We start from the raw sequence: 27,258 nt of genomic DNA on the forward strand, positions 1-27,258 counted from the left end.
AAAGATGCTGTTAGAACTGCCCAGAACTCTGGCAGCCTAACTGAAAATGCTGCTTTCTCTTCTCCTTGATTTACCTGCAGGATTATTAAAATCCCAGATTGTCCTGAAGCACTTTGCTTTCAGATACGGGGAGCAGCACCGCCATATGTTCATGCAGTAGGAAGAGGTAAGTAGAAGGGCTGTGGTATAGTTAAGCTTGGAGTACAGCTAAATATATATACATTTGTATATAAAGTGTGTGTGTGTGTGTGTGTATGTATGTATCTCAATCAAGAAAGGTCCAGGTTTCATTGTCAAACTTCTCCTAAACAAGTTCTGACAACTTATTTTAATAACCTTAATGACTAGGAACCCCTGTCATAGAGAAGGATCACACTCATATATAAAACCATAGAACAACGAGATAGTTTCTGCCTCAAAGTGCTCACAATCTAAATACAGTCTAAGAAAATGGTGTCATTATTATGAACTGAGTGTTGGGTCACTAATCCCATCAACACAAAACAAGGAGTAACTTAATTCTACAGTAGAAGAAACTTGGTGATACTGCAATCCACAGTACTATGGAAAAAGACTCTTGAGAAAGCATTGTCACTTGAGCTCTTGCAAGCTAGGAAGATACAGCTTTACAGCCACAGGGAATAAAAATTTAAAACTGAGAAAAAGTTGAGGTGTTATGCTGTCTGTTGCTTCCTCAATATTTTTGCCTGTGGTCAGCCACAGTTTGGATCACTGCAGTTGTGAATGTGCTGTGTTCATGTTTCTTAATGGACATCACAAAGTATAAGACTTGAACACTACTTCTCCCTTTACATTGGCTTATACTGCTGTAAATTACCAAGGTAAGATAGAGGCAAACTGCTTTCCTTGGTGTTTTTAAAAGGAGAAAACACAGTTTAACAGATATTTACTACTTCTGTAACTGAAATGTGAACTGAGCTGCAAATAAAGCACAGCTCTAACCTCTATTTTCAGCAGATGCAGAAAATACAACCTTTTAGACATGTACCACTTTCTTCCTTCAGAAAAAATACATATATCTAAGTATGTGCAGTTAGTGTACAGACAACAGGCAGCACCCAAATGCAACAAACAATATTCTCAGGGAGGCACATTTATTACAGTCTTTCATAACAGCACCTATAATGACTTTTTAACAGTCTGAAGAGTGCAAACTGGAAGTGCCAGCTAGAAAGAGTCTCCTTTTTCAGGAGTTTGCTAGCAAAAGACAAATTGCATTCAGAATAAAACTGTATGAATTTTAAATGATGGTGCCTTAAAAAAGTTAATCACCTTAACTGTAGATTTCTAGGAGCTGGATTTGGGTCTGAGTCTTGTTCATATGAATCTGGAATAAATCCATTGCAGTTGGTAATTGCACTCTAGACTTGCTCTAGTTTTAAGTACATCATAGTCTTTTTCTTAGACCATGGCAAATCTCATAACATGCAAGTGTTCTGTATCTTTCAAGTGCAACAAGCTGAAACAAATATAACTGTTTATATTTAAGCAAGACCTCAGATAATGTAATCATAAGGCTAGAAGAGTCATGTAAGAATCCCAAATTACTTCCCAGAGGAATTTCAATTTCTAGCATGAATGCATTTAGGTCTAGGAGGTCTCTGTTTTTCCCAGCACTACTGAAAATATGAAGGATAGATACATGATGTTTTCCTTATACAACAAAGCTCTCAGAATACTTAGTAACAAAAGCATGACAGCATTCAACTGGCTTTTTCTTCTTAACCAGAAACCCTTTGCAAACGTTCCAATTTTCTCTTCCATAGTCAGATGGCTTTACTGTCTAACTTGTCTCCTGTTGATTTTTCAGGTTCTGAGGCTGCAGCTGTAGGCCTTCATCCAGGACAGTGTATTTTGAAAGTTAATGGGAATAATGCAACACATGGAAATTATGTGGAAGTTCTGGAGCACTTTACAGCCTACAGGACCAGACAACAGGAAGCACTGGTATGAATACAAAACCTCAAAGGAAGTACATTAATTCCTGCCCTTCTTCTGTGCTTTTATACTCAGTAAATACCCAGAAAAATAACATATACATGTCTCTTTTGACTGACTTACTCCCATGCCAAGGTCCTAGTATAACTGAGGAAGCTGATTACAGTTGCCTATAGTTGAAAAATGTCTACAAATAATATGTTTGCCAATTCATACACTGCATACAGTACTAAATATTATTAACTATTGCTAAAACTAGAAGTTCACCCAGATATTGATCTAGATTTCATATGTTCTGAAGTTCAGAGGAAAGCTGGGGCAATGTTGATATTTCAGTCAACTTAGAAGGTATAAAATTGATAGCTAGGTTCACCTTTGTAGTCCAAACATAGAAATCAGGCATTTTTACTGAGGTCATAGCTGAAGCCTATATCTCTTGAAAGGGTTTGTACCAGTGGGTGTACAGAACACATGAAGATGCTGAGGAGGACAGAGTTCAGCAAGCATATCTGAATGGCTCCAGCAAAGAAGACTCTTCACTGGAAGGAGGTGCAGAATTGGATTCCCTTCAAAATAGCCAGCAGGATTCAGGTAAAGATTCTAATGGGGGAAGGAAACCTAGGGAAGATTCAGGGGCTTCAGAAAGGAAAGTTGCAGTAGAAATATAAAGTGTATTTATTATTGTAGAATATCTCTTGTCTTAGTAAAGCTTTATAATAGGATGAGGTCTGCCAGAGGAAGTACTCTTATGCAGCAGTTTATTCAGGAGAAGAAGAAATTGAGATACACACAGAAATCATACCCCTGCGCTGCCATCTCAGTCTTATAGCTGCACAGAAAATGCATCTGGAGCATTTTCCAAAATTGGACAGAAAAGTGGTGGTCTTCCAGAGGATCATTACAAACAACAAGACTCTGAGATTAACATACTTCACTTCCCTTTGAAAGCTTCTGCTGGGATCTGTGTGTCTGAATGCTGAACAGAACTAAAAGTAGTGTCCTGTGCATGGAAGTGTGCATGCCTACATGGAAGAACATCAGAATGTGGATTGATGCATGTGGATTGTCTAAATGTCTATCACTGTCTCCAGTAGTGGCCGACAGCAAATGTCTTCCTCAGAATATTCTTCCAGCCTCTAGCAGTATGTGGTTCAGAGACTCCCTGAGCCACAGGTTGTGTCTTTGTGTCTTTGCATTTAATAATACCTCTCAACAGGTTTCTCTTCCCTAGGCATGCCTGTATTCATGTGTGCTGCCAAACACCTCTAATGACTTATTTTGGTTCCAGCCCAGACGCCACAGACCATCAGCTCTCCACTGATCATTGGTGAAGAAACACCTCTCGTTAGCCTGACTGTGGATAACACCCACCTGGAGCATGGGGTGGTGTATGAATACGTCAGCAGTGCAGGAATCAAATCCTTTGTCCTGGAGAAAATTGTGGAACCCAAAGGTTGCTTTAATCTCACTGCAAAGGTACGGGAAAACATACATGGCCAGCTTCATTCCTAAACAGAACAGGAAAGCCAATAATATAGGCATTTCTCTGGTGGCTTGGCTGTTCAGATGAGGTAGCACATGGTCTTCTCAACCCTGCCTGGAGTTTTCTTCATTAGAATGCACCAAGTTATAATAGCTTGTTTGGTATTAGCAAGTCAGCAAATGCTTCCAGGATTTCAGCTGTTGAGGTAGAGGGAGGGGAGTCCTCAGCTGTGGAATTTTCACTTTTATCTGTCTGGTAATATACTCTTTGCTGATACTCAAGATTAATCTTTCCAGGCAAGAATTTGCTTTACCTTGGAAGAAAATCAAACAGCTTTTTGCCATCTGATGGGCTGGATGGGTCACTAAAGTAAGCAAGTAGAACTGCTGCTATTGGAAAGCAGCAGTGCACTTAGTATTTTGGTCATCTATGACAATAATGAGCTAATAGTAAATGTTTCTGTCATATCCGACTAACATTATTGTTACGTCCCATGGAAGTACACCAGAGCAGGTAACTTTGACAGTGCACAATGGATATTTTGATCCATTTCAGTTATTCTAAAAATTTTTGAGGAATGTTTTATGACTTGGGATTAGACATGATAGTGATTCTCAGGCGGTAATAAAGGCAACTTGTTCTGAAGGCAGCTTTATTCAACCATGACAACATGGGGGGCTTTGCCGCTTCTTCAGTGGAAGAGAACTGTATTCTCCCTCATTGTCAAGTTTCGTATCATTGACATCCTCTCTTTTTGTTTAGATTTTAGAGGCCTTTGCTGCAGAGGACAATCACTTCGTAAGGAATTGCAAGAGACTTATATCCCTAAGCAGTGCTGTGGCCACCATGCCCCAGTATGAATTCCGGCAAATCTGTGACACTAAGCTGGAAAGCATTAGCAGAAGGCTCACAAACTACCAAGAGGTACAACACTCACTAGTTATCAGTGAAGTCTCAAGACAATACTTTGTTGTGATAATTGGGTCTTAGTAGTCTTTATTAATGAATCAGAACTGCTTTAGAGGTAGGTGTCCTAGAGGCATGAAAACAGCTCTGCAAGTTATTGAAATTGCAAGTTTTGAGGAAAAAGGACTTTATCTGTAAATCACTCCTTTCAGCTTGTCAGAGCTGTGGCTTATAACATATTATTGCAGGTTCATTTCCACCATATCAGTGAATAAATATGACAACAGAACTATCAGTGTCTGATTTAACATGAACATAAGTATAGTGTATCATAGTGTAAACAAACTGTGTTTTCTTGCACAGTTACTTAAGCAGTTTGAGAAGAGAATCCTAGAAGGTATAGCTAATTGCTTTCATTTGTTATTTTATGAGCTTTTTTTTTTTAGTGCGTTATTCCAGCTGCAGCAGAAATCGTATGATTCTGGAATAGGAGGCAGGAAGAGAAAAAGATCGTCTGTATTGCATCATAATTTTTTGCAAACGAAGTAGAACATACTTGCTTTATTTCTTCCAGTTTGCAGATGAATTGAAAACAAAGGTGAGCCCAGCCTTCAAACAAGCCGTCATGGAACCACATTCCCTCAACAGCATGGATTTCTGCCCCACCAACTGCCATGTTAACCTCATGGAGGTATCATACCCCAAAAACACTACCTCAGCAGGGAGGTCGTTCAGCATTCGCATTGGACGGAAGCCCTCTATTATTGGTCTTGATCCAGAACAAGGTGATAATTAACTTTCAAATCATACTGATTTTATCTGCATAAAAAGTTGTGTCTTTCCACTGCTCAGCAAGGTCAAAATAAGTTCCAAAGAAACACAGTCTTGCTGGTACCCTTTTATCCTCCTTAAAATTTTATAGCAAAATGGCAGCCTCCTTGTGTTGTAAAATAGTAATGCCTTTAACCATAGAGAGGCTTCAGGTCAAATGTTTTTGCTAGCTAAGCAGTGTGGCCATCTCATGATAATGAAGTGTCCTGGAGTATTGTTTGCACTTAGTAGCGGTGACTCACTGACTAAAAGAAAACTGAATGGGGGCTAATAGTAGTGCTAGTGCTGTGAAGGGAGGCTACGTTCAGGGGGAAGACATGAGTCAAGAGATTGTAGCGCTGTTTTCTTTTGTCATTGCTAAATAAATTCCATGCATTGGAGCTGAAAGTCTCTACTCTGTCAAGGGGATGTATTTTCTGATACATAGCTGCTACATAGCATTTGTCCTCCAATTATTTGAGTTCCAACATTTCTTCATCATGATGTCACCTAATATGCTTCTGATTCAGTCTTGTGAAGGTAAGAGTGCAGGAATGTTTGGAAGAAACACAGGGAACCGTAGGCTAACCAATCTTCTGAAGAATGGCATTGACTATTCAAAATGAGGTCGATAAAGAAGCCCTGCTCGCTTGAAGATATTAAAATTCCGTAGTATTTTTAATGCAAGCTAAGGTGGTTAACAAAATATCATACCAAAACTGTCAGCATTTTTAAATGAAAAGGAATTTTATTTATCTTCTGTGAGGACATAATCCTATTTCTTTATGTATATATGTCTGTGTGTGTAAATGTTTGTAAAGCTGGAATAATAACACAGACCAACTCCTGAGAACCTGAATTCACTAACATTTCAACAAATGCTTTTAGATACTAGCCATGTTGTCTGTATGAGTATATGTGTGGACACTTGCTGTCTTTACTTCCATAATTTAACCTGTTTGTGGACTGCAGTGAATTCAAAGCATCTAGTTGGCATGCCAGGGAAAAAAAAATAATTCTCTTTTTTCTTTTTTTAAAGAATGTTTTTGTCATAGAATGTAATTATATAAAATAATGCTGTGAAATTTTATTTTTTTCCTGTTAAAATTCCACCTATCCTAAACTATCATTATTGGGATGAAGTGGGGAAAGTCATGAGAGCCATACTAACCAGACCCTTCAATGTTTAGTAGGTACCTTAAATCCAGTCTCATATACTCAACATTGCATCACCACTATGGCTGCACCATCCTGGAGATGTCTGACCCCAGAAGATGGAGATCTTGATGGTAGCTTTAGCCAGCAGAACGGAGGAACAATTCAGGAAGAAAGGGGACTCAGTTTTCTGCTGAAACAGGAAGATCGGGAGATACAGGACTCATACTTGCACCTTTTTAACAAACTTGACATTGCAGTGAAGGAAATGAAGCAATATGTCATTCAGATAAATAAGTGAGTAACGAATCCTGTATGCACTGCAGAGAGCAATTCTGATAAAATGGAGGCATTAACCTCAGAAAACACATTGTGCCTATTGTCCCCAACTGTCATACTCTTATACTCACCTATTCACACATGCACTTGCATTACAGCTCCTTGCTGGTTGTGTCAAACCTACTCCTGTGCAGATCCACCAATGTACATATTATTGTCCTTTGCTCCTAAAAGTCTACCTGAACTCAACAGCTGCTGTTTTGTTTACTGCATATTCCAATATAAGAATCTACTTGGTGCCAACAGCGGTTTCAGAATTCCATACAGATGGAGTCCCTACCCTTGAGATTTTGTCTGTCATAAGGCAGACTAAGCAAAACTTGTGATTTCAGGCAGCTTTCTCTATGGCGCCTATGTTTTCCTTTCCTCTTTTTGGCTTTTTTTTTTTCTCTCTTTCTCATCATGGGTCTCCTAGTAGTAGTAATGAAGGATTTGAGCAGTGCATCTGTGTATTGTGCGTAACTGGCAGGGTTTCGGTAGCGAGGGCTGCAGGGGTGATCTGTGTGGGAGAAGGCCGTAAGCTGCCCTAAGCCACTCACAGCCAGTTCCAGGAATCCCAGTAACAAAAAAGTGCCCATCATGCACCAAGACTTCAACTGACTGTAAAGCATGTGGAGCCTTGGCTCAAACATACTTAAGAAAGGGCGGTAGCTGCTGGGTAGAGCCAGCGAGCTGAGGCACTGCCCCGGAGGAGAAACCCAGTGCCTTGGATGGAGAAAGTGAATACTTTGGCAAATTAAAAACAGAGCCCTTTCAGGCCACCATGGTTACAGTGATTAAACTGTACCTTATGGGGGTAGGGTACCTATGGAAGCAGGACCTTTTGTGAACTGAGATTCACGGATTTCAACGAACCCCTTTCAGAGCTCGCAATTTTACATAGCTGTAGTCTGTGCAAAAAGCTGGCAAGGTTGCTTTTGATTTCACGTAGCTGAATTCCAACCTTAGTCATTATACCTCATTTGTGAGACTACCCACCAGTCCCTGAGAGCTGTATGTTTTACTTCTGCAGACTTTTGTCCACTATAACAGAGCCTACAGAAGGTGGTGCCTGTGAGCCACCATCTACTGAGGAGACATCTCCACCTTCCCTGGGAACGGAAGAGAGTGATCCTGACAAAGCTGAGCATGGTGGAATCAAGAAGGTCTGTTTCAAAGTTTCTGAGGAGGACCAGGAAGACTCTGGACATGACACAATGAGTTTCAGAGACTCCTACAGGTTAGTCTGAAGATTGTGCCCCTTTTACCTTACTAATACAATGTTTCGAAGTTCTAATCCAGGTATGGATTCAACAAGCAGGTTATTTTCCAGTCAATCAATTATTCTGTATTCACTTAGTAAAGTATTCACTAGCTGTAGTTATTTCATTACGTTTATTACCATGGAGACATACACAGTAAAAAAGCTTTTCTCATAACAATGCCAAAATACCAATGCTTCAAGAAAATTGAATAAAATGAAATAAATAGGTCTAGTGTGAATTTCCCTTTCTATATCCTATACATGGACACTACAGAAGCTCAGCAGAGTTTGCAGACTGCTTGGTCTTATAATAGCTGCTGTTGTAAGGGATGTTTCCATTCAGTTCTGCAAACAATTTTCCCAAAAGTCTAAGACACTGAGAAACAGAAATGGACATTGAATTTTTTATTTTCAGTGGGCCTTTGAAACCACAAATGCAAATGTTTATTCAGGTGTCTCAAAAACTTGGTTTTGGGACATGATTGACTGCTGCTTCTCCAGGAATATTTGCTACCAAAGGAAATCTCACACACTCCGAATCTGTCTGTCTTGGGAGGAAACATTTGGAAATTCAGCTTCAGAAGAAATAGAATTACAAGTTGCAGTCGTGTCTGACCATTGCAATTTTACATCCTTAATAGGCCATTTTTATATTTATAGTAAGGCCATAGGACTTTGCCTATACGAAGGAGTCAAGACACTTTACAGTGAGTTGGGAGGATTAGAGTGACCTGAACGAATGATGCGCCTTTGAAACTTCGACGCTACAGGCCTGACTCTTGCTGTTGGTTTTGTACTAGTGCGAGTAGTAATATGTTACCTTCATGCAGGTGTGCAGAAATGGCAGAATCAGAACAGTTTACATTGGAAGGGGTCTCTGGAGCCCACATGGTCCAACCCCTCAACAAGATTGCTCAGGGTCTTGTCCAGTTGAATATTGAATGTCTCCAAGGACAGCAAATATGAAGTCAGTAAAGAAACAAAACCAGCACTTACAATGCTGAGATCTTTGGCTTCTATTTATTGTGCTAGATTTAAATCTGCACATGTGCTCTGAAGCTTTTTCATTGAAATGTGCTGTTATTTCTTTCGTTGTTAATAGAAATCCCATTTATGAACACTGTTTAGTTTAAATGGTTTCTATAATTGAGGCTAATCTATTCTGGGTAACAAAGTGACATCAAAACCAATCTCTGTTGGTCTGTCACTTGTTCCAAAATTTTACACATAAATGTGAGAGAGATTATTCTGTCTTATCTTTATTAGACAGAGGCAGAGAATTAAGCATGTATTACAGATAATAGTTACTCAAGGAGGAATAAAATGTAGTTTGATGGTTTTTGATCAGAAAAACTACTGCGGAGCTACAAAAATAAGCAAATTACAGATAAGAAAAAAAGTTGTTTGCATTAGCCATGTTTCTTTCTCCGGGATCATTTGGAGGTGTAAGTCAAATTTCATAAGGGTTTGTTTGCAGAGTAGTTGCCATAAGTATTAATCTTCTTCAGAAAAAACAGTTTTCTTTTATAGTAGGTTTAACAAAGGACAGGCAAGAACCCCAGTTAGGGTTCTTTCACTTGCTTTTATATTTTCCTCTCATCATCGTCTAAAAGAAAAACAGAGGAAGAGACAATATGGAGAATTTTATAGGTTTTGTTTTGGGCTTGTACCATTAAAAACACTGTGTCACTTAATTGGAGGGGGACAGACTGAGATCCATAGCCTTTTTAATTATTTTTATTGAGTTACGGTTAGTGTAATGTGAACTTTAAACAGAGGAGATTCATACTAGAATTTTCTACGTGTGCATGAGCCAACATTGGTGCGAAGCCAACTGTAGTGACTCCTCTGCTTCCTGAGATAGTTTTAGGATCTGCATTGCCTAATTTTCCAATGGTATGGATTCCTTAAATTTCTTCTCCCATCTCCAGTATCTGTACTACTGCAGCTTCAGTGTATGCTGGAGTTGGATGCTGTAATATCCTGAGAATTGGTAACAAACATTGAGTTTAGCAGAGATTCAATCTCATAGATTTTAATTATTTCTCCCCTACTCGGTGCTCATGTTTAATGATGTGACCCAGATGAGGTCCGTGGTGGGAAGTCCATTTTCATTATTTACAGGATCCAGGCGATACATTAAGCATTGAGTGGTCACTAGAAATGGAAAAAGACATCCTCTTACAGTGCCAGCCCCAGAGGCCTTGCTTAATGGTTGTTCTGCACGTAATTAGTTTTTCTTTTGTATATGCGTAACAGAATTAATTTTGGGGATTGCAGTGTTAATAAAAACAGAATGATAGTATATCAGAGACTGGGTGTAAGGACGGCTTTTTTTCAATCACCTTCTTTGCTTTTCTTTCTAGCGAATGTAACAGTAACCGGGACTCAGTGTTGTCGTACACCAGTGTACGGAGTAATAGCTCTTACTTGGGCAGTGATGAGATGGGATCAGGTGAGTATATGCATAGGTTACATGCCTATTTCTCATATCAGACCCCTTAGTAGAGATGATAAGTCTTTGCTGATTATACGCACTTGCATGTTGAAGTTGCAAATGTGGTTTCTTCAAAACAAAATCACAAGAACATAGAGATTTGTTCTTTTTCTAATGAACCACAGGGAATTTGGACTGTGGAAGAGGTATTAGGTGGGGATAAGCTTCTTTAGTTATTGGACATTGGCATTATATGAAAAATTATGAGTATTTTGATCTATGAATTAGAGATAAAGCAGCAATCATTTTTCACCCACTCCAGTGTGAAGGTGTGCTTCTGTCATCTGTGGCCTCATCACAGATTACATCTGTAAGACAGTTAAAAGCTTTTAACCTTTCCTTTATTAGGAGATGAGCTTCCCAATGATATGAGGATTCCCTTAGACAAGCAAGACAAACTTCATGGCTGTCTGGAACATCTTTTTAACCAGGTATGTAAAGCATTACTCTCACACAGAATCGCTTTCTCTTTATCAATGTCAATACAAGAAACTGGAAGTATCAAATTGTTTAATGAAATCATATTTTGAGGGAAGGCAGACTATCAAGATTTTGGGATACAGGGTAAGCAAGTACAGTTTGATAGGACAGTTTGAGGAATCAATTTTGTAAACTTTCAAGTTGCCTTGTGTGATTTAAGCAAGCTTGACCTGCCTTATCTCAGGCATTAGACTAAGGGGAAAAAAGCTTTCATGAAAAAAGGTGAACAAAATTGTAATACCTTGTATGATCTAAACGGATCACAATTATAGATCTGAGGAGAGTCCTAGCAAGTTTAGCCAACAGATGTCTTTATAGATGTATAGTACCAGAGAATTGTTTTGCATTATCTTTTATCTCATCAGCATGTAGATCATCATTGTGCAAAATGCTGTATTCAGTGTGAGAGGCTCTTGAGGCCAGTTCATGGTTAGAAAGTCTTAATGCTATTTGTCAATGAGAAATCATTCCAAAATACAAATAGTGTAATGGCTTTTGCATTTTCCCACAAGAGTTCTCTTCAGATTTTCTTCTGCAAGTCTTACTAACACTGATTGAAAACATTCCAATTGTAGGTTGATGCAATCAATGCACTTCTAAAAGGACCAGTAATAACTAAGGCCTTTGAAGAAACCAAGCACTTTCCAATGGACCACAGTTTGCAAGGTAAAGAAAAAGGTTGACTGTATTTAATAAAGTGATTTGCTAGGACTTAAGAGCTTAACATGAATGCACTTATGCTATATGGCCACACAGTTAACTATACAGTCTACCCAGTTGTACATTAATGGCAGGTACTGTGTCTGACCACTGAAATTTTGCATCCTTAAAAGGTCATTTTCATATTAATTCCTTCTGGAGCACACAGAACACTTTTCTGTTACGTGCTGCTGAATCCTCACAGCTCTTTCACAAGTCTCCAAATCTATCCTTTGATGTGAACACAGATATGATTCTCAAAAGGTACAAGGTAGAGGTAGGTCAGATACAAGGCAAATGAGCACTTTGATAAGCTGATGGCAGGCTGACCACTGTAGATCTGAGGCACTAAAAGGTTCTGCCTGAGTTTGCTTAATGACTTATTCTGCTTTTCTTCAGATGGATAATTGCCAGAGTAAACTCCTCCTCACATGACACTTATTTTGAAAACTGATTCCCATAGAGGGCAAACAAATGATACTGTGTTTTCTTTTTCCTCAGGGAGTATGATGAGACTTTGGTCTTAATGGTTTTGGGGCCCAGGATGTGGTTTCTTCTCTCACTGAAATACACAGGAGTTTATTTTCCGAACATTTGCTGCATTTCCTTTCCCACTTGAAATCTGAAATGTTTCCTACTATTCCTACTATACTTCAGGTGCTGTAGTCATGCTGCCCTGCTCCATCCTTTGACAAGCTCTATTTTTAAGTTACAGTGCCAAACTCTAGAAGACAGCTTTTTTTACTTTTTTTTCCTGACTTCAGAAATAACTCCTGTGAAGTTCTGTTACATGAACTCATCTCTACAAACACATTCACATTTATGTACAATATCTGTTAGTCTTTTCACGCACTGTTTGAATGAAGTGAAGAAATAACAGATGCCCTATGTTCACTTCCTTCATTTTATTTTGCTTAAACAGAGTCTCATTTATTAAAACTAGATTAATTACACTGAGAGAGCCTTTTAGTTAACTGAAGTTAACTGATGATCCCACATTCATGACACTAAGGAACAGACAAGCCCTGCTTCCAGATTCAGCTGGAATCCTGGACCAAGGTGTCTGTTTAATAGCTACCATAGACATCTTTCAGTGATGGATGTAAATTTGAATGCTACCCCGTTTCTGTTCATGAGCAGTTATTTGGCACAGTTTTTCTGTGTTTCTCTGTCTGCTTATGCATTTTATCACCGACAATGGGGTATTTGGCTCAGCTACATAGCTAAGTCATGGAGAATAAATCTACTCTGTGATTAAATGATTAGCTTCCATCAGGTGACAGAAAGCAGGATATTTCATAACTTCTCATCCATCAGTATTACGGGATGTGACAGCTGCAGCCAAAATGTTGATCTGATTCTGCACAGCCAGAGATTCTAGATCTACCCGATATAGTAACCTGCACATTATTACAGGCAGAGAAAACAGAAGGGAATTCTGTGCTTTGTGAGTAGTGCAGAGCTCCCTTCACTGTGCATGTCACCCACGTACCTAACTTCTCGTCCACAGTCCTGAAAACAATGCTGAAACTGCTGATCATGAGATTATAGGAAGAGTCTTTTTTTCCTTCTGTATTAGATCTATTTAAGAACCTTTTTCATTCACAGCTGTTGCTATTGATGCTGTATCTCTGCTTTCATCTGTATACACATCTGTATACTCATAAGCCACTCTCAGCTATGTAGCATTTCCTTAATGGCTAACAAACTCCATTTTTTCTAGAATTTAAACAGAAGGAAGAAACCACAGTTAGGTGCCGGAATAATATTCAAGCCAGCATTCAAGAAGATCCATGGAACCTTCCATTGCGCATCAAGACCCTCGTTGAAATCATACAAAAACATGTGGAAGGTCTGTAAATAAGGAAAAGTTTGTTATTGGCTTCAGGGAGAAAAGATCTTGATCTAATCAAGTCTAGCAGTTCATTTTATCATTTTATCTCAGTTTGTAATAAGGCTGTACTGGGCTCTAGAGAAGAACAGGTAAAATGGGTTATTGTTTGCAGAGTCCCAGTGCTGTATGGTAAAACCTCATCTGTGCAGCAATTCCAAAGAACTTTCTCTCCCTTATTTTTATTTCATCAGCCCATTCAGGCAGAATGATATCAGACTGATCTATTTCCCTGTGCCTTTTTTAACCCTTTTAGAAAATAGAGAGAGATGGTTGGTATATTCCAAAATGAAATGAATGCTAATGAGATACTACAGCATCCTAAATCATTGCAGTCTGGTTGAACTGAAACAGGAGCTGAATCTGATGTTTACAGGCCAGTGCAAAGCACTGGACAGAAATCACCTCCTTAGGGATTCATCTATATGTGCAATTTGTTTCCAATAATTCATGGTAATTAACAGAGCATTTAGCCTGTATAATTCTTTGATTTACACCTTGTTTCTTTTTCAGTCATTAACATGTCTGTGCGAGTAAGGACTACTAGAGTAAATAGAAATGGCCATGCAGGGGCCAGGGAGTGTGGGGAATGAGGAGACTCTTAACCAAATGCAATCAAATCTCCTTCAGTATCATGTTGACTAGAGCATTGCTTTTCTTCACTGTTTTAGATGGGAAGAATCAGCTGCTTTTGGCCTTGTTAAAATGCACAGGTAAGGGGTTTTGATTTGTTGCAAACCAATATCATATATAGAGAAGTCCCTACCTAACACAGTTTTATGTGCGTGCGTGTGCATACATCAGAATGTTACGTTTTTCCTTAGCATTTAGTTTTTTCCCTGGCATTTTATGCTAATGTTTCTCATGCTGTGCATCTAGGGCAACTTTTCCATGCATCCAATGTCTGTTCTTCAGTTTACATTATTTCAGTTCACTGTAGGCTACTTGTGTTACCTGGCTGGTCACTGATGTTTCACAAGCACTGTTTTTCTTTTTACTGTCTTCATTTTTCCCTTTGTACAATCCTCCTTCCCAAGATGGCCTTTACTGTTTCCTGCTGTGGTGAGAACATGAGACATATTGCACAACTTCCTGTGAGACTGTCGTCTTTCCAAACAGAGCAGGCCTGTTAGGAGTTAGGATTGTGTATACTGAAATTACAGCCAGGAGCAGGCTAAGAACCTAAACGTGCAGGGAGCACCAGGGACATCATTAATCTGTTACCATACACAAAACATCGTGCTCACAGATCAAGGGACAGGCCTTTCCCAGGAGTTAATGTGCAGTCTTTTTGTAATTGAAACACCTACTTGGTGTACTTTTGTTTGAAAATGAGGTAATAAATAACTGGAATAGACTGTCGTTATTTCGCTGTGCCAGACTTGATTCTCAAGTCTTCATAGAATGAAGATGAGAGATTTGCATGACTCTAAGTCACCTCTCAGCTCCTGCCAGGGCTGGTCCATGAGTCTGTCCAAACCAGCCTGTGGCATCCATCTAGTGTCCATAAAGACTATTTTTACTGAGAGCAGATATAACGACTCCCTAAGTCTCTACCTGTGCCCCATCTCCTGCAGCATTTCCCTGAACATCCTCTAGAAAGAATGGAGGAGCAGATGGCACTGAACTGGCTATAGCAGCTTTATGGCACCAGGGATTCCTTTGCCTTGAGGGCAGTCCTAAGCTCTCTGCCTTACTTCCAGCAGTACAGGGGTGTACTGCTAGAAGGATTGGTTGCCCTTAAGTTGAGAATATGGCCCAGGGCCTGGAGTGTATTAGTCGGTCTATTGTGTTCAGTGCTTTATAAAAATTATCCAGATCTTCAAAGCCTCGGGGTGATGTCTTCAGCTTCTTTCTCTGGGGAAGACTGCCTTGACAATGAGAGACTGCTGTACTGCAGTGCCTGCTGGAGGAGCCCAGGGTGCCTGGAAAGTAGCTCTTCACTTATTCATGTGCCTTTTTGGCCTGCAATCCCCTTAAGTGTGACGAGGTTGATTTGACCAGCATGTGGCCGCCTGGCAGGCGGACTGGGAGCAAAGTTAACACAGGGGAAATTCTCCCAGGAAACATAAACCAATTGGTACCGTATGGGCAGGCCCAGTTAATGCATTAAGCATATGGGAAGCCCACAAAATACAGATGGATGGAGGAAGATGAATCTGTAATAGCCCAGGAGAGAAGTAATGGCAGAGACCTTCTTTCAAGAATTCTCTTGCTTCTGTAAACATAAAAAGAAGGGAATCAGTCCAGATATGGCACTAAGGAGTTACAGCTCTTCCCAGTCAGAAGAATGAGCATGCAGATGGCCAAGGTAGTAATAAACAGTCAAGTGGACTAGAAAATTTTCGAACATGCATGTACTCCAGCTATGCTGTCTTCATCTGTACACCCAGGTCACACAGCAAGAAGAGATTATCTGTTAAGTCTGTGTAAAGCTACAGCAGAAGCCAAGCATCATGTGCACTCACACACGCAAACTGCTTCCTTTGCAGTAAGATTGAAAACAAGTACATTCATGACTTCTTTATGCTTCTCTCCCCTTCTCTGGCAGATACTGAGCTACAGCTGAGACGTGATTCCATCTTCTGTCAGTCTCTTGTGGCTGCTGTTTGCACCTTTTCAGAGCAGTTACTGGCTGCTCTCAACTATCGATACAACAACAATGGGGAATATGAAGAGAGCAGCAGAGACGCCAGCAGAAAATGGCTGGAACAGATAGCAGCCACTGGTGTTTTACTAAACTACCAGTCTCTTCTCTCCCCCACTGTGGTAAGATGAAGAGTTGTGGCACCCTTGGGTCTGCTCACACTTGCCTGTATACTTCTCTGCCACTCGCAGCACAGCCAGAGCCCTTCCTTCTAGCAGCAGGTTTAGACTCTCACTACAGCAACCTCTGGAGGTTCCTGCTGCTGACAACCATGTGCCAATATTCCATATCCCATCATTTTCATCTCACAAATACTGGACCCACTGTCACACTAGAACACTACAGGAGTCTGTCTGCCTTTGTGTTTGGAGTAATGCTGCTGCGTTTAGGGAGGTTTAGCTGCTCAGTTGTTGGTGACGCATGTGTGGCCTGCCATCTTCTGGTGAAAACACACATTTCAACAAATAGGTGAAAAAGTTCTGAGTATTTCAGGAATTCCAACCACACGAAAATCTAGGCTTTTGTTCATACACTTTTATAGAATAGATAGACTGCAGTCTCTCTCTCGCTTCCGTGGTGCTGGTATTTGAGGCACTGTGTCTAAGGAGGAGAGGAGCTGGTCTTGCATAGTTCATCTGCACCTAATGAGCAGTTAAGCCACAGCTACAGTAGATAAGCTACTGTAACTGTAAAACTGTTAAGAAAAAAGGACCATAAAAAAGACAGATAGCTGTGACACTATAGAGGAGTGACATTTTTTTGGACTTTATGAACATTGTAGATTGAGTGTGGGTTGTGTTTTTTTTTTCCATACAATCCAAACTATATTCGTATGTAAGTACTATTTCTTCACATTGCATGGACTGTATGGACGTTTATTTCACAGTAACTGAGAGGCTGTTCTTCACATTTGTAGGTATAGAGTAAGGTTTGGAGAAAGAGATCCCTTCAAACTTATTCATTCCTTAAATCTCTCTGCTCTCTGTGAATCACATCCAATGACATCTAAGCAGAGGGTAGCTAAACTTGTATCACAAAGTCAAGAGCCATTAGTAATTACCTGGCTGGGATGGAGTTAATGGAAAGCTCCACATTCTGCTCTAGGTCTCCTGAACCAAAGCATGCCCATAACAACTGCACCTTCCTGCCATTGATCTCTTTCTGGCAGATTATAACCTGTTTATATCTGTTTCTTTGCTCTACAGAAGGAGGAGCGTACCATGCTGGAAGACATCCAGGTCACTCTGACTGAACTGGACAAAGTTGCCTTCTATTTCAAGCAGCTGGATGAAAGTCTTGTAGCAAGTGAGTATTCTCCGTTTCTTTGAAGCTCTTTTTTTCTTGCTTGTTTTATGAGTTGATATCCTCCATTATTATAAATCTAACAAACCACCTCAGACCTGGAGAGCACTGAGCAGCTTCTCTGAAGCACTGTTGCATTCCCTCAGCTTCCACTGCAAACACACAGCATGTAAAGCAGGACTGACATCGTGGGATGCTGGTGGCATGTTCTGTGATTTGTAGCTGTGGTCTGTGCCAGCGTACCTTACCTGTGTGATTTCGCACACGGGGAGATATGACAGATGCGCAGTTCCTGACCAATGTTCGTAATTCACCACATTACCTAAGGTAGAAGGACTGTCCCTCCCCAGCTCTTCTGTGTCCTGTGTCCCACACTGCCAGATCTCTCTCCATGTTTACTGACTGTGAGATGCCATGAAACAAGATGAGATTTTAATTATTAACCATGTTTATTGTATTAGCATCAAACATCGTGCTAGGTCATGCTAACTGTGTATCTTTTGAAGTATATTTCAGAGCCTGCATTCTCTCTATAAAGGCTCTCCCTTATTCATCTAATGATGGAGATATGAAATGTCATTAGATAATCTAACAAACTCAGATAGCAATGGTTTCGCATTTCTCCTGCTGTGGTAAAGCAGCAAGTGTTTTATCTTTATTTCTGCAGATACTCATGTCTTCTACCACATTGAAGGAAGTCGTCAGGCCTTGAAGGTTATCTTTTATCTTGACAGCTACTACTTCTCCAAACTGCCTTCTCGGTTTCAGAATGGAGGAAGCTTGAAACTGCACACGGTGCTCTTTACAAAAGGTGTCTACAAAAAGTTTTCCTGAGAAAAATAAGCTAACTGATGATGTTGAAAGATTCAAAATAAAGGATGACCATGAAGCTCTTAACATAATGCAGCTGAGAACTACAGACATATTCGAGAAGCAGATGTTTCTATTCTAGAGAGACCTGGGGACTGCTAGATTTTAGAATAAGGCACAGTCATGAGAACAAGATATGCTTGTTCGGTGCTTTTTTTTGCCTTCCTGTAAAGGCCATAGAGACATTATATTGGACTACATGGACAATCTGATCTAGTATGGTATCAGGAGATGTTCCCAGGCTACAGAGAAGTGTTTTTAAAAGCATACACCATGACCGAATCATCTGGGCTGGAAATTGACTTGATAAGCAAATATTCACACCAAAATACAATACAGGAAATTTCCTTCAAGGGGATATTAATGGGGAGCAATTGCTGTTAGATAGAACTGCTTTCTGTGAACTGCTTTATGATGCTACCACCATATTCCCATACTGGGAAATGCATTAAATTTATGCAGTAACAGAATCAGCCTTGACATGATCCAACAGTCATTTGCTGAGCAGTGAGATGATACAGAGATAAATAAATAAATGAATAAAATGAAAACTAATAACACAGGTTTAGTAAAATGTTTTCTTCTTCAGCTCTGGAGAGTATGGAGGGGCAATCGCAACCAGCTGGCTCATCTCTAGAAGAACTTCCACAGCAGATTAATGGTATTTCACTTGAAAAAGTGCAGCAATACTACCGTAAACTCAGGTATCTCATGCTTCTCCTTTTCCTTAAAAGACATTGAAAAGAGCGCTTCTTGCTAAGGACCTTAACATTTAACGATAAAGAGATTTAGTTCCTGATGGTTTCTTGTAGAAATATGATTTTTGGAGATCCTCATTGTGTGAGAAACTTGTTAATTTTCTTCCCACAGTTAAGCTCGTTCTGAAGTAGTGCACTGTACAGGATGAAATTCCCATCTAATTGGGCTTCAGAATTTTGTGCAGAGCTAAAATTACATAACAAAGGGGATTTGGAATATTTTAGTACAGACTCTGTAAATTACTGCAATCAAAATTGTTCAGTAAAAAAGCAGATCTTGAAGTACAAGATTTTTAGCATAGCCTTCTCACAGACATTTTATACAAGGTAGTATACATGTATGTGCTTGAAATGAGACACACCAACTAATGTAGACCTTGCTGGCCTTTTTGCAGGACATTTTACCTAGAGAGATCAAACTTGCCCACTGATTCCAATACTACTGCAGTGAAGATTGACCAGGTATTGTTATTGTGTTGATTTCGACAACAAATTATCTCATAGAAATATTATTTCTATATCTCTAAAATCCCAGTCGTGGCATACCCATATGGCAGACCTGTACAAACCCAAACATCATTTTAAAAATGTTCCCTACCTTAAAGAAGTGATCTGAATTTCTCTGAAGCTTGGCTACAGTTCTTTTGTTTAGAAGAAAATGTGCAGAACAGGGGTAGACGCAACCCTTAACTTAGGTACTAATAAGACTCCGTATCACCCTGATTGCCCCACTAAATACGGTATCTGATGTGAGACAGAATGAATTAATATTCCTCTTCCACAGATGCATGAAAATTAACAAACATGCAATTTGCAAGTTATGCTTTGTTCACAGTTATAGAAGAAAACAACAGGAAAATAGTACTCGTGTAAAGGCAGTCTGTCTAACTGGGGCAGGTGACATATATGAATATATGCATGTAAGGCATTAAATACTACTGCAGGGAAGACAAAACCAGAGACTATCTTTGCGACTGTAATATACATTGTAAACAATCTATGTGATTTGTGATAATTGCACAAAATTGCCTCAAGCCTAAGTAATTGTTTGTATTTTTCCACTTCCAAAGTTCATATATATTCTAAATAGTTGTTACTGTGTGGCAGTTACTCTTGTGTAGATTATTGTGCTTAGACATAGGATAAAGAATTGTAAATGTCTTTATAACTAAAGGTGTAAGTATGCCACTGACGCATTTTTTATTGCTTTGTTTAGCTTATTCGCCCCATTAATGCAATGGATGAGCTTTGCAGGCTAATGAAGTCTTTCATTAATACAAAACCAACCCAGTCAGGATATTCTAGCAGTAACACATCGGGAGCTGGCCTGCTACCTATATCCTCTGAGCTCTGTTATCGACTTGGAGCCTGTCAAATTACTATGTGCGGCACTGGGATGCAGAGGTGAGGTTTAAGAAACCTGTGTGTTACTGGTGAGATGAGAACTTTTGTCCTTTCTAGAGATTTGAGCAATATATTTGATTCTGTTCAAAGCAATAGAAAGGTAGATCATAGGGGAATATAATAAGGACCTAAATCTATTGCCGTCTTTATTTTAGGGTAGGTTGTGACTTTTAATACTTTAGTTAATAATTAGTATGGACACTCAAACTTTTTTGTGTTTCAGTGCATCCACAAATGCAACTGACTGGGTGATGTCATTGCATATAATTTTCAGTCAATGTTGTCTTCAATCACACACTGAAAATGTAGGAAATTGCTCAAAAATAGCTTTAGAAACTTGGTGTGTACAAGCATTGATTCTTCCAGTGTTTCAAAACCACTGAGTAAAGAAAAGATTCATTTGTGAATAACTTTATATGAATTAATGCAGAAGAGCAATGAAACATAGCCCTGTAGTAATCATGCTGGAGACGCAAACAATTGCAGTATCTAGGTGTAACGAGACTGGAAATGCAGGACTGAGGTAATTTTATAGTTCTGTAAGTAAAAATACCTAAAAAAATAAATTTAAGAACACTAGCTAACAGAAGTCATACTTAACAGATAAGTGTCCTGTACATACCTGTTTATACATTTCTAAATATAATCTGTGATTTACTATCTCGTTCCCGTGTTCAGAAGTACATTGAGTGTGTCCCTGGAGCAAGCAGCCATACTGGCTCGAAGTCACGGACTTTTGCCCAAGTGTATCATGCAAGCTACAGACATCATGCGGAAGCAAGTAAGTATTTGGATGCGTGTCTGCTGCATGCCACCGTTTTCATTCCAGTAACATCACTGTACAAACACCAATTTATTTCCATGTGACACTGTATTTTGTGCACTACAAACCCATATAGCCAAACTTCTATTAATGTCTGAATAGCTATACATATATTTGACAGGAACAAATTAACTTTTGCATGTACAGCCATTACAGCAATTAAAATGTATGCCTCAGTGTACCTTATTTAAAGTGTGTGCCTTGACAGTTAGAAAGTAGAGACTATACAGTATATTTACGACAATTTCTGTATAAAAAAACAAGTCTCAATCACAGTGTTAAATAGTAGAAATTCCGTAGTGCTAGACAGCAGTGCTTGTAAAGTGCTTTGGGACTAATTCCATCTTTTAAGTAAACACAGATGACTAATGTATCCACCCAATGGATTCCATATCTTCTAAAAGTAGTTAATGGCTTCTCAGATAGAAACCATACTCCCATAATAGTATTTTCCCCTAAGGACCAGATGCTTTATCAATACTGTCAGTACCATAAATTCTCTGTTTCCTTAGGGACCAAGGGTTGAAATCTCTGCCAAGAATCTGAAAGTGATGGACCAAATGCCACAGTGTGCACCTCGGTAGGTTATTATGTATTATGCATTTTATCTGAGTGCTGGTTTTATGTTTCTGTAGCAATTGTGGAGTTCCCGTTAAAACCAAAGATCTCCTTAGTAAAAACAGTGGAAAAAAGAAAAAAATTCCTGTTCTTCTTTCTCACCGTACTAAACTAAGTGCACTGTGGATTAATCAGCTTTGCTGCTTACAGTTTGCAGATCATTAACTTCAAAGGTTTCTGCATTTTCTGAATAAAACATAACTGATCAGAGAGAAGGGTCTTTTTTGAACTGTTGTTGTGAGTTGGCAAAGCTAGTGATTGACAGCCATCTATGGAATGCTTAGAAAAAAAAATTCCTGAATGGCAAATCTGACTGCAGATATGCAAAAATAATTCATAGACTAGTACTGTCGAGTGCTTAGAAGAGCTTGACTGCTTGGTTATGGCAGAACAGTTTTAAGAGCAAGCACTTCAAGTCAGAGTAATGATACAGTAATGCAGCTCTAAGGAAGATCGGTTGCCCAGAGTTTATATGTGTTTTTGTTTATAAGAGAACTTTGAAAAGGACTGTACGTTTGTGAATCCTACTGCACCTAACTGGAGCTAGAGATGTTCATCATCTCTCTTTCCAGGATAATAATACCTTTATTTTTAAGAAAAGTATCTCTTTCTGGTCAATTTCCTCCAATTTCATGTATCAGAGAGAAGAGAATAGTCTTGAATAAACTGTAACACAGCATTTTCCCACAATGGTAGTAACAAATCATCATGATTTAGGTGACAATATATACAGAATCAGTCTGTACAAATATCAGAGAAACTTCTGATTCTACTTTTGTTAATGGCATTGTTTACATGTTCTGGCATGCAGGAATCTGCATCAGAAAAGATCCAGTAAAGTCTGTGCCATCCTTTCAGACAGAGCGAGTGTATCCGCTAGTGCTAGAGTCCTCCAAAGAACAGATTAGTTCAGTGTCAAGAAGACTTCCTTAAAACACCGATCTATTGTTCACCCATTAAGACTTCTGAGTTAGTCTAAACAAGCCCCACCTCTTCCCCCCCACCCCCCCATCTGCTCCTCAAAATGTTTATAGGCAATTATTTTAAACTTTAGAGACTGTGATGATGTTTACTGTACCAGTCTGGCCTTGGTTTATTTTCTCAGAGACCTTAAAAAGAACAGTGTTTCGCATTTAGAACCTTATCCTTCTGTTGGATTGTAATTGCTATTTCAAAAAGGAATAAAATAATAGTCTGTGGTGGCTCCTGTACCATGTCCCTACTGTCATACATCAGCGTTTCACCAGCATGGTTATTTTGCCTTATTAATGGCCTTACATTACTTTGGTTCCATTTTTATGACCATGACAGCATGCTATATTCAAAGAGAAACAGCTTTACAAACAAATCATAAGATGAGGCATTTCTCTTCTTTCGTAGACACTCTAAATCACAATGACAAATTCCAGCACTATTTACTTGGATTATTTCAGGGCAATAAAGCTCAGATGCGTGTGTTCCTACTGGGTTCCATCATAACGTGAAATAAAACTGAGCAAAGTTATAAGGAGATCTGGTGAATTAATGTTAATTCTCAGGATTATATTTCCTAGCATTGAGGTTTGTCAAACTCTGTAGTAGCAGTCTTGAAAGAGAAGTTATAAAAGACTTGAGTTTATTCAAATGTAAAGTAGAAAAAGCCAAGAAAAAGCTACCACAAACAGTCATATACAAATGACAGTCAAGATGTGCTTAGGTTTAACCACTGGTCTCAATTTGCTAATCCTGTGATTTAAAAAATTTCTCTGAAAGCATGATTACTAGTTTTAAAGTTTGTTCAACCATATCAACAACCAAATACGGTCTTTTATCTGTTTGGTATTCCAGTCTGTATGAGGGGTGAACTCTTGTTCAGGAAAAATGCTGAACTGGGTTTAAAACAAAAGAAATAGAAAAAGCGAGAAGGGACTGTTGAAGACCCCAATTGGGCTGAAATTAAACGGGAGTGATGGAAAGTGTCAAACAGTATTTAAACAATGATTGTAAATACTTTAGTTAATAAACCACTAGTGGCACTTCTAAATTTGCAATCATTAAAATTAAAAATAGTGGTATTCTTGATATCAGATTACCTCTAAAGCTTGTACAATGGTAAAGGAGAAGCTGACTCTCATACACTATGCCAGTAGCTTTATGTTATCATCCATATGATATTTAATACTATACTCTTCACCTGCCTTAAAGACTCTATAGGTTGTGCCAGCCACCTACAGATGGGGATTTGTAAAAGTGAGAGAGGCACCTACACTGCAGCATCGTTAAGGCATTCAACTGTGAGCAGCCCTGTCTGAGGACCCACGCTAACTGACACTGGTGGTGCTGAATCAAGAACGGAAGAGATACTGCTCTGGGTTAGGAGGAGATGAACCTGCTGGACCCAGGCACCCAGAATCTGCCTTTGAACTGCTGCAGCACCTGCAGGGATTCTGGTATTGCTTTGACTTCTTGAAGAAATTCTTGAAACAAACACCAGAGAGCTAAGATGGCTGTTACTGCCATTCTCTAGATGCCTGGAAAAGTGACAGTTACATTTCAAGAAAGCGCAGTTTTACTGATGACTTCTTTGTGCTGCCACCTAAAAGTTGTGGACTTCAAGATACAGATTGGTTAAGAAAATCCAGAATGATGCGTATCTCTCTCCCTGTACTGCATCTGGCATCCATTTAATTGCCAGCATAATTTTGGTCAGTGTCCTTGAGCAGTAGCTTCTTAAACACCACTTTTTCATGAACTGACCTGCACTTTTGAACAACGAATAGCACAATCTATGGTTTATTCAAATATGAACATAAAGAATTTCTTCTGGAGTAATTTTCCACTTCAGCCCAGTGAGAACCAATCTCTCTATGCTGCAGAGTATACATTCCATAATACTTCTTAACATTACTTCATTTTACTTACTGTAGCTTTCAGGTTTTTGAATAACTCTTTTTACTAATGCCCTATTATGTACTCTGGAAATACCGTACTATTTAAGAGGAGAGATTGGGAGTGAAGGATTTTAAAGGAAACTTTACAAAGGAAAAATAGTCTTATAATCTGATTATTTGAACAGATGTAGTTTTTAAAACAGGTCAGAAGAACTATACTTATTTATGTGGAGTGGAATATGTGTTTTCGATCATGTTATTATATATACAAGATTTAAATAAAAATTATATTGTTTTAAATGGGACCAATATGCTGGCAATTACACAGCTACTCCCAGTTTACTGAAAAAAATCTACATTATTTAAATTCTTTCAATATTTAAGTAGTCTTTAATACAGTTATTAAGATGTATTAGGGATGCTTTTAAGTTAAAATGAAAAAGGAATCATGTATATAATGTACTTTATTTTTTCTTGTTTGAAAAATTGTTCTCCATTCTGTCAGTATTATCCTAAGCACAGTAATTTTTTCCAAATTACTCGCTGAAACTAATTGAAACATGTCAGCAGTCTCAGGACAGAAATAATGTTCTTTTGGAATGAGTGCCTTAATATGACCACCCATCCCTAACGAATTTCAGTTGTAGCAAGTCTCAGTAGGAGGGTGTAAAGGAAACTTACATTCTCTCGGTTTCTCCACAGCCTCCTTTAAAACAGTTTATAGTTAGGAGATCCAGAAGCGATTTGCAGTGATGTATATTCTAGAAAATAAAGGTTTGGGGGTTTTATTTGTGATGTTGTTTGTTTTTTAGCTGACTTAATTTTCTTTTATTAACATCGAAACCAGCTCAAAAACTAAAATTAGACTTTTTCCATTTAGATATGAAGGTCTCTTAAATATTTTTAATCTGCACTTCAGCACAAAATGGCTTACGACAAGTTTGGGGATGCAGATTGTTCTGAACCTTGTTTCTTAATTTTTAATTATTTTTTTTCTTCACTCACAGACTGAAATAATTTTTGGGAAGGAATGTGTTTTGTTTAATCTCTTACCTTTAACTGTTTCCTCTGACCTACAGCAGCCTGTTGCAGAGAACTAGGACAACCCATCCATCGCCAGCTGTGGGATGCAGGGGTTTGTTACTGAGTATCCATTTTGTACTGCAGCTAGATGAGCAGATCATTATTTCAATGCACTTTTTGTTAATTTTGGAAGAGTTATTCTTGCTATTTGCTGTTCAAAGAAGAAATGGATGTTTCCCTACTGAATCCTCAACTTAAAATGTACTTAGTATTATAAGAACTGTAGGAACACCCAAAAATAAGAAGAACACATAGGCAAAGATCCTCGCTTTGTCTACATCAGCTCTGTTCAGTGGAACTGCAGCAATTTACACAGCCTGGTGAGGATCCTGGCCCACACATATGCAGTCACTGTAAACAAAGATGCGTAGAAGAGTATCTAAGGGCATTTACACTGTGCACTGTTTTACATTGAAATGTATATGTTATTCTCATTGAAAACGTGATAGAAGTTTTTATTATTAAAAGTTGGTTTATATTATAAGGAAAGAAGGTATGATCTTATTTTTCTATTACAGCCTTTAGTTCCTTAACTATGAGGTCTGTTGAACAGTTTAAGTTCTGATATTTGTATGGAGCGATGAGGAGGCGGAAGATTAAACTATAAAGGAAAAGTTGTTTTTGATATCAGCTCAAACTGGCAGCGTAGAGCTAAACTCTTCCTGTTTGTGCAGTGTCAGCTACAGATGTGGTTTCACTGCAGACTTCCTATTCAAGTAGAAAAGAAAAACTCTTTTGATGCTGTAAAATTGCAAGGTTTGAATCCAGTGCTGAAAAAAACCAGGATCAAGCGAAAAATAAGAGGGCAATGCACAAGCCAGCCTGCAAGTAAAGAGAGTAGATTAGGTCTGCAGAATCGCCACAGCTAAAAGCAAAGTAAGAATCAGGCCTGCCGCAACCCAGCAAGTGCAGATTTCTTAGATCTAGAGCATCAGATACACTGGAAGTGTGGAAAATATGGAAAATGCAGTCGAGATGGAGAAGATGGAAACTAGCAGCATGATGATGAGGTGTGTAAGCAGCTGGCTGAAGGAAAGAAGGCAGCACTGAAAAGAAAGTGGGGGTTGGGTGGCAGCTGCAAGTGGAATTTCTTCTGTATCAGTCTTGAAACTGAATTTGCTTAGCATTTTCATTAATCACTGAAGCACAGATACTACAAGGCTGGGGTTGATGTTAAGTTGGGAGGCACTAATCTAGAGAAGGATCAGGGTACACACAAAAAAAAAAACCCTGGAAGACCGAACACTGAAGGGGATGAAATGAAGGGGATGAAATTTTACAGTACAAATATTAGCTCGTGCACTTGAAGATTTTTGCTATATTTCTTGTTAATTGATAATAAAAAGGACCTTGGTTATAGAGTTTGTCACAAGATGACTCAGATGCAATTTGATAGAATGATGAAAGCTCAACCTGCACTA

General features: G+C 38.9%; 1 protein-coding gene across 1 annotated transcript in view; it reads left to right on the top strand.

Moving 5' to 3' along the window:
• The window catches only part of PREX1 (phosphatidylinositol-3,4,5-trisphosphate dependent Rac exchange factor 1), a 168,833-nt gene extending 143,835 nt beyond the window's left edge, over positions 1-24,998 (top strand). The window contains exons 19-40 of the mRNA XM_059827031.1: positions 81-166; positions 1,832-1,968; positions 2,403-2,550; positions 3,248-3,435; positions 4,205-4,366; positions 4,923-5,133; positions 6,349-6,610; positions 7,665-7,871; positions 10,262-10,350; positions 10,741-10,823; positions 11,448-11,538; positions 13,295-13,423; positions 14,134-14,175; positions 16,014-16,231; positions 17,315-17,414; positions 18,079-18,222; positions 18,871-18,985; positions 19,435-19,501; positions 20,256-20,443; positions 21,122-21,224; positions 21,779-21,846; positions 24,069-24,998. Of these exons, the coding sequence (XP_059683014.1) occupies positions 81-166; positions 1,832-1,968; positions 2,403-2,550; positions 3,248-3,435; positions 4,205-4,366; positions 4,923-5,133; positions 6,349-6,610; positions 7,665-7,871; positions 10,262-10,350; positions 10,741-10,823; positions 11,448-11,538; positions 13,295-13,423; positions 14,134-14,175; positions 16,014-16,231; positions 17,315-17,414; positions 18,079-18,222; positions 18,871-18,985; positions 19,435-19,501; positions 20,256-20,443; positions 21,122-21,224; positions 21,779-21,846; positions 24,069-24,111 (2,881 nt within the window). The 3' untranslated portion in view covers positions 24,112-24,998. The remainder of the gene's footprint in view (positions 1-80; positions 167-1,831; positions 1,969-2,402; positions 2,551-3,247; positions 3,436-4,204; positions 4,367-4,922; positions 5,134-6,348; positions 6,611-7,664; positions 7,872-10,261; positions 10,351-10,740; positions 10,824-11,447; positions 11,539-13,294; positions 13,424-14,133; positions 14,176-16,013; positions 16,232-17,314; positions 17,415-18,078; positions 18,223-18,870; positions 18,986-19,434; positions 19,502-20,255; positions 20,444-21,121; positions 21,225-21,778; positions 21,847-24,068) is intronic.
• Positions 24,999-27,258: the final 2,260 nt, after the last annotated feature.

The sequence above is a fragment of the Gavia stellata genome, chromosome 20 (genome assembly GCF_030936135.1).
Source record: "Gavia stellata isolate bGavSte3 chromosome 20, bGavSte3.hap2, whole genome shotgun sequence".
Taxonomy (NCBI): Eukaryota; Metazoa; Chordata; class Aves; order Gaviiformes; family Gaviidae; genus Gavia; species Gavia stellata.